This window comes from Pempheris klunzingeri, chromosome 8, assembly GCF_042242105.1.
Source record: "Pempheris klunzingeri isolate RE-2024b chromosome 8, fPemKlu1.hap1, whole genome shotgun sequence".
NCBI classification, from domain to species: Eukaryota; Metazoa; Chordata; class Actinopteri; order Acropomatiformes; family Pempheridae; genus Pempheris; species Pempheris klunzingeri.
This window is the reverse complement of record NC_092019.1, coordinates 21,823,366-21,844,334: the sequence shown is the minus strand read 5'-3', so window position 1 is coordinate 21,844,334 and position 20,969 is coordinate 21,823,366. Positions and strand designations below refer to the sequence as shown.

At 41.4% G+C, this 20,969-nt stretch overlaps 2 protein-coding genes across 2 annotated transcripts; one reads left to right on the top strand and one right to left on the bottom strand.

The window, feature by feature from the left end:
- Window positions 1–1,354: 1,354 nt before the first annotated feature.
- On the bottom strand, window positions 1,355–6,373 carry LOC139204870 (sialoadhesin-like). The gene is made up of 9 exons (XM_070834891.1): window positions 6,370–6,373; window positions 6,056–6,196; window positions 4,926–5,330; window positions 4,209–4,520; window positions 3,855–4,118; window positions 2,601–2,870; window positions 1,992–2,094; window positions 1,765–1,915; window positions 1,355–1,645 (listed from the first exon to the last, which is right to left on the bottom strand). The coding sequence occupies exons 1-9, from the start codon at window positions 6,371–6,373 to the stop codon at window positions 1,505–1,507; spliced, it is 1,791 nt and encodes a 596-aa protein (XP_070690992.1). The 3' UTR covers window positions 1,355–1,504.
- Window positions 6,374–7,231: 858 nt separating this feature from the next.
- On the top strand, window positions 7,232–12,328 carry LOC139205245 (NLR family CARD domain-containing protein 3-like). Its single transcript, XM_070835403.1, has 7 exons — window positions 7,232–7,576; window positions 8,144–8,221; window positions 8,360–8,410; window positions 8,489–10,298; window positions 10,970–11,056; window positions 11,279–11,446; window positions 11,577–12,328. The coding sequence occupies exons 1-7, from the start codon at window positions 7,249–7,251 to the stop codon at window positions 11,911–11,913; spliced, it is 2,859 nt and encodes a 952-aa protein (XP_070691504.1). The 5' UTR covers window positions 7,232–7,248; the 3' UTR covers window positions 11,914–12,328.
- Window positions 12,329–20,969: the final 8,641 nt, after the last annotated feature.

Sequence of the window (20,969 nt, the reverse complement as noted above, 5' to 3'; positions counted from 1 at the left end):
AAAGCCTGATGTGTTTTGTGCTGTGACGCAATTTCCGATTCAGCATGTCCGTCCAATGAGCGCGTTTCTCTTCTTCTTCTTCTGTGATTAAATAAGGGCGTCACCGGAGTCTCATCGCCGCCAAGCGTTCAAAATGTGTAACTGTGAGCGAGACCATTTATATATCACAACACAACTTATATTCAAATATCTAGGCATTTAAAGAGATAAATAAAATGCAATACAAATATTATTTATCTAAACCCCACAAAACATCAAGTCATTATTTCCTTTCATGTCCGCTTTTTGGTGTAGTAGACACCGTCATCAGTTTATTTGTTAGTGAGAAACCTTTTAATGGACCTTTTTCATCACAGACACTTTGTAATCTCAAAGCAGAAAAAGTCAGAATTAACACTGATGACAGCTACTTTTCTCGCACTTGAGTGCAATTGTAAAAATTAAACAGTGGGTGTCCTTGTTTCCAAGACCTTTTAATGCTAGAAATCAAACAACACTGTACTGATCCTGAAGGGGGCCAGTGGGTGTTACAGCAGCACTAAAATGAAACCAAATAAAGACAGAAAAAGGATCAAAATCAAAATCTATACTGATGCTAATATAGAGATGCACAATAACAACAGGGCTGTAAGTAAACACTAACCCACAAAGGGGATCCTATATAGAATATGATACCCTGGGTCAGTATTTATAAACAGGTTTTATGTGCACTGCTATTGCTATTGTCAACTTTGTAAATGCAGTTAACAAAACATTTAGACATCTGCTGATTCAGTTAAATCCAATAGGTCAGTTGGATCTGAAAGTTAGACTGCAATTACTAATGTAACAATAGTGTTGTATTTTCGTAGGATGGAGGGATCGATAGGATTGTGTCGGTGGGCGGCTGAGTGTTTTTTTTGTCTCATATGGCCTTTACAGTAAATGACATATGCTTGTGCCGTTCTCTGTGAATGGTGTGAATAACTAATGATACCGTCCCATTTAGATATTACAGTTCTAGGACCCTTTGGTGCTTCCTTGACACTGGTAAAACGTACTTAACAGAACAGAGCCATTGTTATTAATTACGCCTGTGCTCGACCTGTGATAATGGCTGCCTGGGGATCACTGTGTGTCACATACGGTGCACCTGCATCAAATCCAAGAGTCTGTGCTTGTGTACGCTGTAGAATAGACACAAGATGAAGTGATGAAAAACCTCTTCAGTTAACTGTTTCATCTTTTATTAAAAAAAAAAGGAGCACAGAGGTAGGTCACAGGCCAACACTCAAAAGGACAGAAAATGGTCACTATGGAGATAAGAGAGAGAGAGAGACCACCACTAGCTATTCAAGACAGTGCACAGTGACAGTTTTGAAATGCTGGTGACAAATAGATGTGCATGTACAATATATACAGTAACTCAAAGTTACAAAACCTACGCGTTACCTTCAGTGCGACAATGAGTCTGAGGAGCGAGTTTAATGTAGCAGACGAATCATGTGACTTCTCCACAGTGAGCTCAGAGGATCTCCAAGTAAATGGCCGTCTCTGCATCGGCCGCAGCAGCACTCTGCACCTCTCTTGTCCCTCTGACTCTGTTTATTCCTCCCCCCTCTCCTCCTCTTCTTCTCTCCCCACCTCTTCTGGCCATCGGATGGATCTGAAAAAATGGACAGATGTTGCTAATCCTCAGTTTTGGGAATTAGAGCTTTTTGTCTATGCAGTGCCCTCTGTTGTCAAGGACATAACTTATACTTATAGACCAGGAGATTTAAATACCTGCTTAGTGTGGACAAAAAGAGGTGTGCAGTTCTGGTACACCAGCTGGTAGCTGCCGTTGGTGTATATGTGAGTCACTTCTGTGCAGTTGATATAGAGCGGCATCCGGTCCTGATAAATTCCCAGTCCTCCTGGGCACACGCCTGGGCGTCTAAGAGGAGCAAAACCTCGAAATGAGCAAGTGCGACAAATTTAAGTGAACACTTAAAGGGATTTGCTTCACATACTTTCCAGCTCTCTTTCGGCAGCAGCAGAGAAAAAGAGACAGGACCAGTACGACCAGGCAGATGGCTACAGCAGGTATGACCAACCACAGCAAAGGTGCTGTCTCTGTATGTGGACAAAAAGAAGAAGAAGAAGAAGAAAGAATGATCAGCATTTGGTGTAAAACTGCAATATGATAATTACATCTGTCGCTCCCCACCATGGGTGGAACAACATGGATTATAGTTGAGCTCTAGGCCTCTCAGACATATTGCCTGTCACTCAAGTGCAATGTACTGGCTTCACTGAGATACTCCATAATAACATCTGGAAAATCAGTTTAAAATGTTCCATATTAAGCACTATAATATGAGGAATTATAAAATGGAGCGCAGCAATAAAGAAAAAAGCTGTAATCATAGTTAAATAAGGGTGAAACAACACACTGTAAGACTGTTGTCTTTGCAGCAATTTCTAATTCATTCTTCAGCTTATTCTCTTCTGCTTTTGTTTTCAAGCTGCAGGCATGTTGCACAGATGTTTCAGCAGCAGCCCTACATCAGAGTGAATAATCAAGAGGCACAGCTCTTGTCTTTGTTTGTGCAGAAAACAAAAGAGTGCGTTGAACACACCCTGTCCCCCCTGGAGCAACACCAGGGAGTCGTTTCCCAGGGCATTGAAAGCAAAGCAGATCACCATCTGAGGTTTGTCCATGCTGCCCCTCAGAGTAGCTGTTAGCGTGTCAGACTCGGATGTTACTGATACGTTGTAATCGTGAGGTGGAACGCTCCCGTTCACGCTCCAGGTGACTGCTGGTTTGGGGTTGGAGTCGACTGAACAGCGACACAGCACCTCCAGGTCCTCCACAACACAGGTGGAGATCCGGAGGATGACTGGTTTATCTGCAGGAGAGAGAGAGCAAATTAAACTTTGCCCGAAACTCTTTGACCTTTTGCAATTAATATTTATTAACCGGTAATATCCTTTACATTCTTTAAATGATACTTATGTAATATTGTAGCTGTCTTTCGCCATATTTTGTTCAGTTTGTACCTATGGAATTCAGTGAGTGATTTTACACCATATAAATGAAATATGATTAATGGGATTTTAACATCAAAATGAAAAGTTTGACATTTTGGTAAATATACTTGCTTTCTTTCTGAGAGTGAACATAGAAGAGAAGATCAATACTTTTGTAATTCTTTTGCTTGTAAGCTAAATATGTGGCTAAACATTTAACTTAGTTAAGCAAAAAGACCAGAAACAGGGACTGTGAGCCTGGATCTGTCCAAAGTTGACCAAAAAACCCCCCCAAAAAACAAAAAATAACTTAACATCTTCCATGACTCCTTTTTATAGGGGATTATGAACCAACTATTTCTTGGTCAGGACCAGTAACTTCCTGGAGTGTCTACCTGGTGAGTAAACCGCTGTTTGCTGTAGTTTCATATTCACTGTGCAGACATGAGAGTGATATACATTTTCTCGTCTAAATCTGAATCTAAAGCGAATGAGCATAATGTCAAATTTCTCCTTTACACTCCCTCTATGTTGACACTTTGGCTACATTCAAACTGAAGTGATGCTGGAAACATTTCACTCCTGACCTGACAACACCGCTTGAAAACTTGTTCTTGCTGACTTCTAGTGATTTAACTTCTCACCCTGCTTCAGTGATGTCAGTGTGTACTCCACAGTGTGGGCAGTACACTGTGACATCACTGTTGGGTGTGGTTACAGGAGCAACAGATAACACTTCTGACCACACCCGATCAAACTGGAAGCTTTCAACAAGGAAAAGCAATAACAAGCTTTTTAGCCTGGTGTTGCAGTAAGTCCCTGTGTGTGTACGGCCATTGGAGGCCTACAGGAAGTAGGATTACATTGTATGTTCAGTGGCGTGGGCCGGGACTCTCCTCGACCAATCAGGTTCTGTGCTGAGCAGCGGACCCTCATGTCTCGGGTCACGTTGAACACCCGGATAGAGTGTGCGCGCTGGTGGAGGTGCACCGTGCGGCCGTGTTGACTGTAGGACCAGCGGTACTCATAAACTGGCGGGTCAGCTTTACAGGAGCAGACCAGCAAGGCGCTGCCCCCCTCCTGCACCATCAAGGTCTGGACCTGAACCATCACATCTTTTGGTGAAACTGTGGAGCATAAAAGTTGTGTTATTTTTGGTATATTTTTCTGCAAACTGAGCCAAGAAACATCAACATGCTAGTCAAAACTATGCTTACATGTCACATGTAGATCCTTTGAAGTGGACAGTGTTTTGGCTCCTGGGTAGCTGACCTCACATCTGAGCCTGGGTTTCACCTGGTGTGTCACAGTAAAGGACAGAGAGGCCAGTAGCATCAGCCTGTGGGGCTCTGGGCAGAGTGTCTTTACCTCCCCAGGCTCAGTGCTGTTCAGCTGGACTCCTCTCTCCCAGCTCCACTGCAGGGCAGGAGGTCTGGAGGGGCAGTGATAGCTGACGGAGCAGTTCAGGGTGACCAGCTGTCCCTCTGTGGCTGACAATGTGCCGCTGATGACGGGAGCCTCGGGAGTGTCTGTCAGTGGAGGAAACCTCCATCATTACAGTTGTGTATTTCATGAAAGACAAATAATATTTCTACTGCGATGAATCTCCTGTAAAGTCCATTATTGGGGGTTATTTCTCCAACTATGTAGGTATAGGAACTATTTAAGCAAACAGCACGTGTCATAATATCTAGGGTGGTTTATTTAATGTGGATGATGCAACATTCCTTATTTCTTATTTACTTTGATCTTTTTATGATTCTTTTTTGGACATAATTTGATAATTACTTTTTTACCATTTTCCCTCATTTAATATAAAAAGTGTTTGTTTGTGTTTATGTATTGCATGTTTGTAGAAATGTACTGTATTTATGCTCCTATACAATGTTAAGTTGTTATAAGAGAAGAACAAGGCAGTTCACTCCCCAACTCACCCACAACATCCAAACTAAAGCTCCTTGGCTTCCCCCAGAGTAAATCATCACCTCTCTTCAGAGCAATCTCAAACACCCGTGAGTCATCCTGACTGATCCTTTCAATCTTCACTGAGCAGTCTCCATCTGCGATTTGCCCAAAGAGTGACGTCCGACCTAGAAAATCCCTGCTCACTTGATCTCTGTCCTCGCTGTTAAAAGCGGTGCTGCGGAGAGGGAAGAATTTTCCACCACCTCTGAACCTCAGCCGGACGTCCACCCTCTCCTTCCTCCCCTTGAGAGGGTGAGGAGCCAGGGGAGTGAAAGAGCAGGGGATCACCACACAGGAGCCCACCAGTGCTTGGACACGGTCAGGGACTGAGGGCACAGGAGAGAGAGCCTCCGCCACCGTCCACAAGGCCGCTGCTGTCACAGAGAGCAAGGAATAATTTACCAATTTGTTTTAATTTGATTTCTATGAAGCCAAAAACAGTTTCCCAGTTCCCATAGATCACTTCCAATCATAGAGGTGTAACTGAATTAATCACTTGAGGTCTTCTACAAAGGTCATCCTGAAGAATACATTTTAAGTGACACAAGGTTAGAACTGAGAGTATTCTGCTCCACTGTCTGCAAATGCATAATATGAACTAGAAAAATTTCGCAACAGATGTATATTTAGAAAAGGGAAGAGGGCATCTGCACTGTTGGCTCTGGAAAATCTACTACACTTAGATTTTGTAGTCAGTGGATATTATGTAGTAAATATTTTAAAAGCAAAATTATTTTGATTAGTTGAGGGAACTGTGTATTTTCCCAGTATCACCAACTTCATGGAGATCATAAATGAGGATCTATTTATTAAAAGCATTAGAAAGGATATATATATATATATATATATATATATATATATATATATATATATATATATATATATATATATATATATATAAAAATAATGTAGTCCACCAGCGCAGTATATTCTGCAGGAGGCATTCGCAGAAAAAGTAATGTCTTCATCTCCAACAGTATTAGCTTACAAGTAATGATGTAATGTGGTTAATATGACTGAATAACCTAGAACCGAACCTTGTACAGAAATCTAAAGCTAATGCATTAAAAAAAAAATCATACAGGATTGAATTACTCACCGAAAATCAGGGGCCACACAAGAGAGCCGGTGTCCACATGCATGACTGCAACCCCGCTCTGGCAGCACAGACAGAGGGAAGGATGAACAGCAGAGCAAAGAGAGGGAAGTTGTATTTCTTTGTGCTCCCTGGTACTATGACCTCAATTTGATGCCCCCTCGTACTCCTCCAATGTCTTCAGGATCAGCTCTGCTTAAGACATTCATTGATCCATCACATACCATTGAGCTAATGGCTCAAAATGTAATTGTACAATCAGCAATGGCAAGCGTACACCTTCACAAATATTTAAACGTGTCATAGGAGTCAAATACTCATTCTCATGGGGGAACTAGGAATTGCTTGCAGGGGAAAGAAAGATCTCAGCAAGTATCTGTGAGACAACACATGACAATGGATGAGTCACCCTCATGCTGTTCACCATTTCCTCAAAGGTTCCAACAACTAAATGCGTTTCTGATTCCCTTTGTCTGCGTGAGCTGCTGTAACCAAACCTCACATATTGTGATAGCAGCAACTGCGATAAAAGTTCCATAGAGAGTTGAATTAAACAGATTAATGATTTACTTTTCTGCTTGACACCGATTTAGAGCTGTTGTGCCGACAATAAATCTTCATCAGCCTAAGTAGGTCATCACAGTTACATAAAAAGGTTGGAAAGAAAGGTGAAAAAAGTGCCATGCAACAACTTCTGTATTTCAAAGATAGACTGTTTAGACTACTGGTCAATATGTTTATGTGTGCACAAAAATTCAGAATGAATGCGTAACCGTCACTAAAGGGGACTGGCATGTTTCTGCAAGATCAAACAAAGGCGATTTATCAAAAGCAGGGACAAAGACTTTAACTCTTTGAACTATGGACCCTTTGAAAGGTTGTTTGAATTGCCTCTTAACTCAGGCACTCCGCCTCCGTGCACCTTAAGACACAAACAGCTTTCCTGCTAACACTCATCATTGTAATGGCAAAACTCGACGAATGGGACGGTAACAGAAAACACAATAAAATATGTCTTTAAGGTAAGCATTTTAATCATTGTCTACAGTGGTATTTATGCAGAATTCCTTCTATGTATCCTAAGTGTTAGAACTGAAAAGTTCACCTAACTTTGTTCTTTCATTCATTTAGAGCCCTACCAGTTATAAAGCACTAGATCTTGTGTTGTATTCCTCCCGACAGTATTTCCTGACGTCATGGACTCAGCTCAGCAGTTGCTCCGGTCTCAGAGAGACTTGCTGCTGAACTGGACTTGTCATCACCCAGCACCCTTGCTGCGTTGGTTGCGTGATGCTGAGGTGCTTTCCTCTGACCACTACCTGTCTCTGCTGGAGAGGTCACCATCCAATGCCGTGGCCCAGGCTCTAGAGGTGGTGTGTGCCACTGAGGAGGGCAGCCAAAAGTTCCTGCAGGTGCTGAGGGAGGTGCAGGATTATTACAGCAGGGATCTCCAGGTCTGGGTGGAGAGACACTGCGGGAATGATTCTGTCAGTAAGACAGTGCCTGCACATGTCAAAGCTGAAGGTGAAGCTGCTTTAATACACTGGTGATTATTGTTTTTTTAAACGTTGCTGGAGTGAAAGTCAATCAAGTTTTACTGCCTGAGTAACTGAGGTGTGAGAAGATTATTAACAGAGTATGATGGTTTGCCAAGCAATTTCTGCTGACTATGGCAATGAGGAAGTGTAAATGCAACAAGAATATTTAGCACAGCTATGATAAGTTACATTTTTAGCTATCATGCTAAGAACATGCTCTACATTGCCATCACTCGAACAGTGGCAATGTCTATATAATGCTTCTGTAATGACTTTGGTGATCCCCTGATGTTTCATCCATCACCACCTTGAGGCCAAAATGTTTAAACGTTTGTTTAAAACTTTGGTTTATGGCCAAACACCTGCAAAACTAATGACATTCCCATAAGCCTAATTAGCATGCGACATGCTACCATGGTAAGATGGTGAACATGGTAATCATTACACCAGACAAACGTGCCTGAGTGACATTTTTAAGTCTCCAAACAAACTTGAAATTACAATTGTAATCAAATCACATATCAAATGTCCTGTAATCCTGTAATATCCACAGAGAAGAAGCCTAAAAGCCCCATTGCTAAACTGTTCAAAGGAAAGAGCAAGAGTTTTACCCTGACTGCTGACATTAAAGGTATGAATTTATTATTTTAGAATATATTTAGTTCACTGTCTTTGTGGTTATCAAATAACCAATATAAATAAGTATACAATACTTTGTTTGTTCCTATGTTTTGAGGATATATTACAGTGAAATGATCTTTATTTACAGCTAAAGAAGAACTGAAACCTAACAGGAATGTAAAGCTGGCTAACATCCGAGGTATGTCGATAGTCAAAATATCTATCTTTAAGTCAAATCTGTTGACAATGTATTCAATCTTCCTGTATTCCATTGCAGTTCCCATTTCTGCCCACAAAACCACCCTACTGAAGCGCACAGAGCAGTTAAAGTGTTACTCAGAGGGCGATGGAGTGGCTTCAAACTCGGCTTCTCACATCGAGATCCGCTACACTGACCTTTTTGTGACAGAAGATGATGATTTAGTTGACAGCAACCAACATGAGTACTTTGACTTGGCGAGTAGACGAGCTCGCATCTATGTCCATCAGGCTTGTCAGCGCATCAGGCCGTGCCATCTACTGAGCCCCCAAGGAGAATCAGGACGACCCCCCAAAAGAGTTAAAGTGAAGGGTATTGCTGGTATCGGAAAGAGCGTAGCAGTACAGAGACTAGTCTTTGAGTGGGCGATTGGGAAGAACATGCGTGAATTCACCTGCATATTTGACATCCGCTTCAGAGAGCTCAATTTGATTGAAGCACCACTGAGTTTACTGGAACTGCTTGGAGAACGGTTCCGGTATCTGAAGGCAGCTCTACCTGATCTTTTCACCTCACCAAGCTCTTTGCTTTTCATCTTAGATGGATTAGATGAGTTCAAATTCCCCTTGGACTGGAACAGTCCTGACAAAAATATTGACATTGGCTCAAAGGTACCAGTGTCAGAGCTGATGGTGGCTTTAATCAAGGGAAGCCTTCTCCCAGAGGCATCAGTCATCCTCACAACAAGACCGTCTACCGAAGCTCCCAAGCGTTTCTTCCAGAGATGTTGTGTGGTGCTGGGCTTTGAGGAGGACCAGGTGAAGGAATATACTGCCAAGTTCTACAAAGACAGTAAAGTTGCTGAAAAGGTCTACGATTACATCTTGAACAATGACAGCCTTTTCGTGTTGTCCTTCATCCCTCTTTACTGCTACATCATCTGCACTGCTATGGCTGAGTTCTTCTCCTCAGAGAGTGAAGATGTTGGTGATGCAAGGTCTCTGGAGCTAAACCCGCCAAGAACAGTCAGCGAGGTCTACTTCTGCTACCTGTTTACAGCGGTCAAGCACCATGCGCTGAAGGGGAGTGCAGACAGAAACACCCCCAGATCTGAGGTTCTCTCACTAGCAAAGCAACAGCTGATAAATCTGGGAAAACTGGCCTATGAAAACCTTCTGCAGAAAAAGATCATGTTCAATGCAGCAGATTTGGAGAACTATGGTGTCACACCTGCTGATCTTGAGAGCACCTTCCTCTGCCACATCCTCCAGCCTCTCAAAGAGGAAACAGTGGAGATGTTTTCTTTCTTCCACTTGACTGTTCAAGAACATCTGGCTGCCCTCTACTGTGCAATCAATCTTTTCAGCCAGGAAGACATAATCCAAGCTCTTGACTTCTGGTGTTTTGGGCAACGTCCACCATCTTCTACAGCTGCAGCCCTGCGAGACACAGACCTCAACATGGACAAGCTAGAAAGCCTCCAGATGTTCACACGATTCTTCATGGGAATGCTCAGAGCTCGACTGGCAGGTCATTTGGATGGCATCGTTCTTTCCCCCCTGGAGCAAGCGGATGGCATCCCCACCAGGCTGGGTTTGTGGTTCAAAGACCAGTTTAAGGGCAGGAAACTCAAGAACCAGGCAGCCCTCAATCTTCTCCACTGCTTGATGGAGTTCCACATGAAGGAAGCCACCAGCCTGGTGGCACCAGAGATCAAGAAACTCAACCTGTTTAAAATGAAGCTGAGTGTTGTGGACTGTGCAGCCATGCACTATGTGCTGCAATTCTCTCCACACAAGCTGCAGGAGCTCAATTTAGGCTACTCCAACATTGGAAACAGAGGACTAAACAGGCTGGGGCCAATCCTACATCGCTGTGAATCTCTCTAGTGAGTAATCGATTTCATATTAAGCTGACAAAATTACCATTTGAACACTGATCAGTTAAAATCAACCCGTGTTCAAATGTCATGGCTATTACGTCTTGGACCAAGAATCGGGAAGGACTCAAATGCACGACACCAAACACTTTCAGGCAGTTGAACAACTCTTTAATTTTGCAATGACAAACAATACTTACAATAGTTAACTTGATTTCAATGGCGACATGGACGCTTGAACAAGACAAGACAATCTGGCACAGGACAAAGGGAGACGCAGACTATTTATACATGAGGTAATGGGAAACAGGTGGAAACAATCAGGGCGGGGCAGACGATCACAATGGCAGGAAACACAAGGGCAGGAAGTCAAATAGCCTGAAACGAGAGGAGTTAGATTTCACAATAAAACAGGAACTAGACAAACTTAACAGATACGACGGGACATGACAATGGCTTGCTAATGCCTTTCTGTGTGGAATTTGCCTCATCTCCCTGTGTCTGCATGCGTGTCTGTCTGTGGGTTAACTCTGTCATAGACTGGAAACCTCTCCAGTGTATACCCCACTTCCCACCAGATACGACTCAGAACAGCTTACAAGCCTGAGCATGACAGGCTGTCAAAGAAATGGATGAAGGATTGCTAAATGTCAAACTAATGTTTCTGTGTTCTTTTCCAGTTTGAGATACAACTGCCTGGATAAGCAAGCAGCTATTTTAGAATCTGCAGTCCTGAAATCAAATGAGTGCCAAGTAAAAAAGCTGTTGTAAGTATTGAGAGAGTATTTATTACAAGAACCACTGTGAAAAATACACATTAAGGGTTTAAAGCTAGGACAGTGTAACAGTTGTAAAATGCATAAATTAAAAAATAAAAAAGTGCTTAATGGGACAGAAGTGTAACTCATTTTACATTATGGAAAGTCAATATCATTACAGAAACATGTTAACACCATTCTGCAAAATGCTTCTTCTACTCATGTATACAGTATGTGTGGCAATAACCTGGGTCCAGAGGGGGTTTTGGAGCTGTGGAACGCTTTGGAGCACAACACCACGGTGGAGGAACTCTATCTGGACATCACTGGCATCACAGAGCGAGGAACTGAAAACATTGTGAACTGCCTCAGCAAAAACAAGTCTCTGAAGACACTGACGTAAGTATTAAATATAGCAACTTCTGTGCACTGTTCTCAGTGTTATACTGTATGACAAACACTGCCACCTAGTGTGAGTTCACGCTTTATCACAATGAGAAGTAATAACTATTATTTTCACCTTCGTCAGCATTGTTGGGAATGAGATCGGAGAGGTGGGGAGGAAGAGGCTGAGGGAGCTGGAGCAACGCAGACCAGGACTCCGGATTATTGCAAACTTTGTGGATGACACTGGATTGCTTCAGGCCTACCTGGACTGGGTGGAGGAGATCTGTGTAGACAGAGACCAGATGGATTCGGTGAAGAATGCAGATGCTCTGCTGTCTGTGCTGAAGGGGCTCCAGGTGGCAGGAGAACGGGTGGAGAAAGGAGAGAATGCAGAGAAAGCAAAGGAGCTCCAGACAAAGATTGTGGAGTTGCTGAAGTCCTCTACAGATATGATCAGCACAAAACAACAAGTTGTGTAGCACGTAGTATAGTTTGTATGGTTTGGGTGGTTTGTAAATGTAGTTGCTTTCAGAAAATCATATCATAAAATCATACAATCCCATCTTCTCCACACAACGACAGTCTGCTGCAAAACATCTTCCTCAATGTTCAAAAAACCACCTTGATTGTGTCCAACAGGAGAACAATTACCTGTTGCTACCGGATGAACTGTAGCAGCAGTTGATCCATGTGGAGCAGTAACCACCAAAAGGACAACGAGATCCTGGAATTCAAGAAGGGACTGTCTGTCTCAGGACTCACAGGGACCACCAACTTATTGTGGAGCAACATGGGGCGAGCAACTGAAAAATCCAAAGAGAAGTTCAGAAAGGAGCTGGAGGAGAAAGAACAGCACTGGCCGCAACAGAGCAGAGCTGAAGAGAGATAGATAGAAGGCGACTGCTGGTTCAGGTCGGACAGCAAAAACACCCTCATCCTCCCCTCTTCACCTCTCCACCCTTGCTCTGCACCAACTGTGGAAAACTAGCGTAACACACACACTTTACATTAAAAAAAAAACATGATCAAAACAAAACAATATCAAATCCAGCAGCGTAGGTTCGGTGTTTTCTCTTCACTTAGGGCTTTTTATTTGTGAGCATGTTTGTTTTGCTTGTAAGTGCGCAATAAGACTTGTTCCATTATGAATTTCACCCCATGCATGTATGTTGGCTGGAAAATGTTGTCAAAGTAACAATCTGAGCCTGTCAGTGTCAAAACCAAGACTTTTTGTACCTACCAGTCATTTAGACACCAAAATGCATACAAATAAACTTAAATAAACAATAATGCAACACTTAAACTTAAATAACACAATAAATAATACAGGGGCTTAAAGGGGCAGTTCACCCAAAAACAAAACCGAATCAATGATTTATCAACCGAAGTGACTGTGTTCTGGTTATCAAATGTTAAATAAAAGTTTGGTAAATTACCGTCAAAATACTGTATGGCTTTCTTCAAAGGAGAAGGAATCAGTATTTACTCTGCAGGGCCAGTGTGGGTTAATTTTTTCTGACCGGGGATCTGACGTCAGGCCAGGCTGATCTCCATACATTCACAACAGACCCGTTATACCGGTGTTTCCCAGCACCCTGCATGCTTTATGCTTTATGTTTCCCTGCCTAAACACACCTGATTCACATGAATGGCTCGTCGTCAGGCTTCAGCAGAGCTTGATGACGAGCTGATCATCATGTGTCACAGTGTGTCATGTTTTTATGTAGCAGATGAAATAAGTCTCTGAAGTGATTCTGGTTCGCTATTTGAAATAAAAAGAGGACATGATTAATTAAGCGTGTTTATACTTTTATTACTAGAACATAAATGATATCACAACCACATTTATGTCTTGTATAATTCGAGTATCAGATGTTTTACATTAGTTTTTGTGTTAACAGATTATAATTTGTAGAAAAGCATTTGATTTTCCAAAAACTTCAGCAGTTTGTTTATAGACTTTCAGCATTCGCATTGACACAGGGGCCCACGTGATGCTAATGTCATCTATCTATGTATGATGCAAGGTTGCCTTTGTGTCTTGTCTTGTGTTGTCTAATCAAGCAGAACAGGTTTGAGAGCAAAACTATTGACGCTGCAATCAAAAAATGGTGCACGTGTTATTGGTAACATTCACTTTTAGTGTACGAGGGAGGAGCTGTGAAATCGATGGAGAAGACAGAGCGCAGGGGATGCTGACAAGTTGTCACTCAACTGGCCGACACAGAAGTGTCTTATATCTTTCAGTGAAGGTCGAGCCCACCAGATTCAGCTCAACAGCAAGCAGAACTTTTGGTTTTGTATTAATACATTTTAGATTATATAATTATTTGCAGCATGGTGGTGCGGTGGTTAGCACTGTTCACAGCAACAAGGTTCCAGGTTTGGGGTCTTTCTGTGATAATGGATGGAATAAAACACTGATGGATAGAACATTGACACTGTGATTACAGTGTCAATAGTTTTGCTCTCAAAACTGTTCTGTTGGACGCATAATGAAGAAATTGACGAAATTCAATTAATCTGTCCGACACTGACAGACGCTGACATGCAAGCAGCTGAGTAGAAGCTTTGTGTCGAAGGTTTTTATGCCAGTAAAAGCTTGAGTTGATTGTTTACAGGTCGTCACTGCAGTAGAGGACAGAGACACCCAGGATGACTCAGTGAAACTGGGTTTGGCATGTAAAATAAGACGTGATCAGTGAAGAGAGAAATGTTTCAAGCAAATCCTCAGCTCTGTCTCTGTCTAATACACATGCCTTCTGTCGGTTTGATTGGTTGAGGATTTATCATCTCTGCACACGTAATGACTCGTCACTGCCAACATGTATAGTTATGATTAAGCAGTACAGTGCCAGTAAACATCGCTTCAATGGGCTCTACAACGTGTGCGAGTGACATGAGAGTTAATGAGTGTGTGGGTGAGTTTCCTAGCAGCACCTCTGGGAGCGTGCAATAGTGAGGAATTGACTGGCATCAATCAAAGACACATAGCTCCCTTCAGCTCGCAGCAGCACTGTCCAGAGTGCAGAGCATTGCAGCAGCTCAGACACTCAGCTCACCGCATTATCTGTAAGCATGATCAGGTTACCGCAGCTTCTGTACAGACTAACAGGTCACTGTTGCATCACAGCGCAGGCTCTCTAACAACAATTCAGCAGCAGACCCTGCAGGCAATGTGCACTGCTCCAATTTTTAAAGGAGAACTCTGGTATTATTAAACCTTGGCGAAAAGTGTTGGAATTGTTCCAGCAGATCACCACAGCCGGCAACCTTCAAACAGGCTGCAATGGCTGCAACGTAATCCCTTGGGGCAACTGCACCTGATCAAAGTGCGTCCCCTAAAACTGCTTGTTTTTGCCACAGACAGGCTCAGATTGGTATTCAAAGTGTCTGACAACATTATGGAAAGGATCCCTACAGAGACAGACCTAGAAGATCCTTTCTGTTCAACCAGATTGCTCTCTTCAAAGCCACCAGACTCCAGATTTGACACTGGTTGCTGGTTAACTGCTGTCTCAATTTCGATTTCAAGTGTTTAATTAAATGAATTAATTCATATTTAAATGTTTATTCTGTTATTTCTGCACATTTACTCCAAATATGTAGCTTGCTGTTGTCGATAAAATCAGATGGCATGACTTTTCTCCAGGAACAGGCGTGTTTCTGAGGCGTCTGTTCTCAGAGACACATTTTCCACCATAATATTTCTCTTTGTGCTGCCTCATCTGAATGAACCTCCCACCTGCTTGTGTGTCTCCTCCAACAGTCTGAAAGAGCTCAGGTCAGACTAAATGTACAGGCATTTTGTTCTTGGAGTGGATTTAGATCATACTTACAGCATGCAATGAAGAAATATTTAAGACCTTCTCAAATACAATTTAAGACTGTTTAATGCTTTTTAAAGCATTTTATAAGTAAATGTGAGGCATTAAGGCATTTTAAGATCGCTGGTCTGTGCTTATTTAATGGGAGGAACTTAGGCAAAGGGGAGAGATGCAGGGGGGGAGCTGTATTTTTCAAATTCTGGCCTTTCTTTTGCCTTTTCCAGAGAACTGCCTCATGAAGCTTTAACTGTGTGGGATAACATCCATTCATTTTTTTTGGTCTGTGAATGACAAACAAATGCAACATTTAAAAACGATGAGATGTTTCCCTTTTTTATATGAATATTGATGCCTATTCAATGTATTTCCTTTATCAAATGTACAGTCCCTATTTGTGGCAAAGGGTTACCACATCAAAACTTTTTAGAGGATCAGGAAAACATACAGAAAAACATAGTTGAAGGAAATATGGTTAATTTTGCAATTATTATTAATACTGTTATTATGACTTTTATACACACAGCGGTGATATCTGTGACAAACTAAACTGCCCAGACAAACTTAACACAAATCACTGGTTGAAATGAAACAAGTTTTACCACAGGCTGATGGACAGACCCCAGTCAAGAGACTACCAAAGGCCAACAATGTTAATGCTGACTTATTTTCAGGCCTTCAAAAAGATTGAATAACAGACTGCTCTGAATTTAGACTTTCAGTTGGGTGTTTGTCCAAAGGACTGAATAATAATGACACTTGAGAGTCGGTCACTGTGTCAGTGGAAGTCTACAAGTCACTTTTCATGGTCAAAATGGAAACTTTCTCTCCATCTCCATGATGTAATTTGGTCATTTGATGGTAAAAGTTGATTGATTACCTGTACATTGAAAAAGGGCAACATTTTGGTCACAATGCTATTTCCATAACTTAAAGATCACTCAGCTTGTACATGATCACATTAACAAAGAAATGTGTAGCTCTGCAGTGGAACGTGTGTTGCAAACATCACTCACCTTCTTACAATTGTGCAAGTTCCTCATCTTCAAAACAATTCCTACAAGCTCTCTGCAAAAGCAACCTCACTTCTGAGGAAGCTCACTTCTCTCCGCATGTTTCATCGAGCTGCACAACAGACCTGATGAAAACGTAAGTCATTGTAACTTTCATAAGAAACATATGAACATGTCAAAAATATACAATTAAAACAGTGAGATTGTTTTGCTAAAGTTAAAGTTTGATTCACTTAGTCTCAGATCAATCATCATGAAATTATACAGTTTTAAGAGGAAGCAAAAAATATGGTCGCAGATGGTCATTGAGATAAGGAGAATTTCTATTTGGAAATAGAAAGTTTGAAGAAGGCAGTCAATTGTTTTTGACATTGCTCCTAAATATATCAAATAATTCAAGTAATTGAATTATAATAAAACAGCAGATGAAGTACATTAAATTTTGTACTTTGTGTTTTTCATCTTTTCATCATTCCGTGTTCTGCATTTGGTCAAACAAAAGTTCACACAGTGGCTGCGATGTTGAAATGTGAGCCACTTCTCTCTCTACAGTAGGGACACATAGAAACTGCCTACCAATATTGACATTTTGACCAATATTGACATCAGGATCAAACCTTTATAATAACTCTGTCAAATCTGCAAGAAATGTTCTAAAAATTAATACTTCCACTTTTGTTTTGCAAGTAATAATTACTCCTTTTCCTTTGATTGACAAATGGGTGCACTGCATCACCCTGCTACCGAGCTGCTAACGTGTGCAGTTTCACTTGTATGAGATTAGGAAAAAATCTTAGTGGTTCACATACAGTAAATGTTACTGATGTCACTTTTCTGCCAAGATAAAGATTTGCAAAATATGTAGGTTCAACAACAAGTAATGTCTATCTGAGACTTAAATTTGTGCCTTCAAAGAAACCCTGTTCTTGAATTTCTTCAGGTATGAAATCTATCAAACACATGAACTGTTGCATTTTTAATCTCCAGTTTCTGCCTCTCCTGACAAACAAACATGGCTGTAGCTGGGAGTCTCTTTCTTACTGGCTGTCTGCTGCAAGGTGAGTTGGGGTTCTATAAACATAAGTAATCTGTGATATGGTTATGTTTTTTTTAAATATCTGAAAGAAATATCCAGACTATAAACTGGTAAACATTTCAGTCATCATGCTGGATGGTTAAAATAAATTTTACTGCCCAATTCATCCGTCCATCCATCTCCTTCTGCTTGTCTGGGGTCGGGTCGCGGTAGCAACAAGCTGAGCAGGGTACTCCAGGCGTCCTTCTGGGGGATTCTGAACCATTCCAGATGAGATAAATAATCCCTCCAGCGAGTTCTGGGTCTGGCCTGGGGTCTCCTCCTAGTTAGATGTGCAGCTTCTCACTCCCAACCCGGATTGGGCAATTCACTGTCCACACGTCTGGTGGCCAGGCCTGGATCCACGGGGCCTGGAAGAGCAACGTGGTGCCATCACCCCGTGGACCCACCGCAGGGGTCGGTGCAAAGTGAGCTGGGCAACAGGCAAAGCCCGGGTCCTGGGCACACAGACCCCCGCCATTGCAGACTGGGTCTAGGGATGTGAAAATTTTACTCTTGACTTTTTTTTTTTTTCAAATTTTGTGCTTTATGTTTCAGGTGCTTGGTCTCAGCTGTTTGAGGTCACTGTTCCACAATCAATAGTCATTCTGCGTGGATCCTGTGTGACCATCCCCTGCTCTTTCAAAGTTGAAAACATATATCAAAAAGCTTTGGACAACACATGTGAAGCAATATGGAAAACTGAAAACAACATAGTTGCATACAGTAGCAAAGAGGACACTAGACAAAACGGAGAACTGAGGGGAATACTGAAAGAACAAGACTGCACCACAACCCTGAACAACATTGGTCCTGATGACAGAAAAGCATATTACTTCAGACTGGATTGTAAATTAGTGAAATTTGACTTTAGGGATAAGGGTTTAGTGGAAATTTTGGTCAAAGGTAAGTTTCATGTACAGGTTTTAATCGTTTCACTTTCCTCTACTCTCGCCCAGTTATGGATTTACTGGGATCAAGCTTAAAGATTTTTATTTAGCGACTGGTCCAAATGTACCTCCCAAACAGATGAACCACCCAGGCCGACTGTGACTCCGTCCAGTCTGACGGTGAGGGAGGGAACCTCGCTGAGTTTGAAGTGCTCTGCTCCAGCTCCCTGTCTGTCTCATCCTCCAAATCTGACATGGAGCTCCAGCCTGGGTGACAATCAGGAGACAACTACAGTCAAGTACAGTCTACAGTCTGTAGTGAACTTCACTGCTTCTCTTCTCCATCATGGGAAGGAAGTCTCCTGCACTGCAACCTACAGCAGACAAGATGGCAGCACTGAGTCGTCTGTTACCAGTTTAATGGCTGATATTTCATGTGAGTTCATTTGTCCTCTACTGACATTCTCTTGTCTCATAGTTTTCTTGACTTTGATTGGATTGGTCGATTAATTGCAACTTTTTTTTATTTCCTGCTTTTTTCTCTTTTATACTATTGTAAACTGGATGTCTGAATGTCAGGTTATTTGAATGTCACTTTAGCCTCTGGTAAATTGTGATTTTTCACAGTTTTCCAACATTTTACAGACTAAATAATTAATGACCAACAATAAAAGTTACTGACAGAAAATGATATTCAAAATAACAATAATTTGCAGATCATCGTCATTTTAGGAAACAGCAGCCCCTGTACAAATATGCTCCAGAATCAAAACTAAATTGTGAAGAATTATCTCCTCCAGACTGTTACATTACTGACGCCTCGATGTATAATCAGTATTTCAGCACTGCAAGTGAACTATGTGATCCTGTCTGACGATGTTAAAATATAAGGCCTGAAGTGTGAAGAAATGCATCATCTCACCTTGCTTTATCATTTATGTCTCCAACAGCTCCGAATTTGCAAAGTGACAACAGTTCTCATATATGAAGTGGATTAGGATAATATTTCCCTCTAAAATGTAGTGGTGTAAATGCATCTTAGATCATTTACTTACCAGCTCTGGTTAGATGTTCGCTTAAAATTTAAACCATTTTCAAATTTTTTAATGTCAAAAACATTATATACTCCCAGACCTCTAAAATATGTTTATCCATTTCAATTAATCAATTAAATTATTTAGTGTAGGCTTCAGAATAGTCCAACAGGTGGATAGAAGTGCAGGAACAGCAGGAGAGCCAGCTGCTGCTGCTGTTGTTGATAAATCGACTTCCAGTAGGAGGGCTTGACTCAGGCTTTAGCAGCACAAACTAAGGACATGTCCAAATTGTCTGTATGCTACAGTGGGCTGTTCCATGTTAAACCAAGATGGTTTACAAAAGGCAAAACTGCTCTCTCTCTCTCTCTCTCTCTCTCTCTCTCTCTCTCTCGCTCTTGCTTTCATTGATTCTTCACCAATAACATAAAAGTGTAGTGGGTAGGATCCATCTCACAAAAGAAAGAAAAAATGTTTTACCCTGGCATGTATTTTACAAAATGTGTAACATAATTTGGTTTCATTTCATCACAAATATCAGATTGATGTAAATCCTGGATTATACTGCCAAACATACTCATAGAAGGAAAGCTGCAACGCCACGGATGCGTCCTAATTCTGTTTATACTACTTTATGGAGTAAAAGTGAGTAAAAGTGACCACCACCATGAATGCAGACAAATAAATAAGCAGATAAAAAGATAAAAATGTGCAGATTAAAACCAAAGTGCGATTAAATAAAACTGTAGTGCGAGTTAAAGAACAGAAGTACATATTAGTGTTGAATAGCAGAGGGTGCTGAAAGCTCTCTGCCAGCCAGAGTTGAGTTGTTAAACAGTGTTATGGCTGTTGGCAGACGGTTTAATGACTAAATGTGGCACTGTATCAATAAATACAAATATAAATACTGTAAATATATATAATATAAAATATTCATATATAAATATAAATATTTTATTTAAATAAATGCCTACTAAAATGATATGAGAGGGTGCACATTACAATGAGATAGGAGATCAAATTTGACAAAATCATATACATAGACAAACAAACATAAAGTAAATAAGTTAGTAGTTAACCCACTGGTAAAACTAGCCTAACCATGGGTTAAAATGACTACAAACAATTCATTTATTCCTATTGTAATCATAGACAGTCATGACTGTAATAGAACATTAAATGAGCAATCAAGTGCTTTAACAGAGGAAAAATTGACTTTGCTTCATGAGTCCTCATCCGCAACGTTTCAACAATTATTTTGCTTCTGTACATCTTACTCGTTTTAGCAAACTTGATTAAACATGACTTCCCTTGACTCTTGTCCGTCTTCTCTGCATTCATTACAGTTGCTCCACAAATCCTGTCCTCTTCTAACTGCTCCAAAGCTGCAGAGCAGCTAAACTGTTCCTGTGACACGGTGGGGAATCCTTCTCCCACTCTACAGTGGTATTTGGATGGGTTACCTGTCAATCACTCTGACCAATTAGCAATCAGCAGTGAGCCACCACATGGTACAGCTCTGAGGAGCATCATCACTGTGAATCAAGGGGATCTTTCCACCTTGCTCTGCTGCAGCTCCAACTCTCTGGGATCTGCTACTCAGCGATTCTATGTCTACAGTCTGGAAACTCAAACATCTGCAAGTCATGGTTTGTCTTTGTGCTGAGTATAAGTTTTATTTATTTAAGTTGGAAATCAG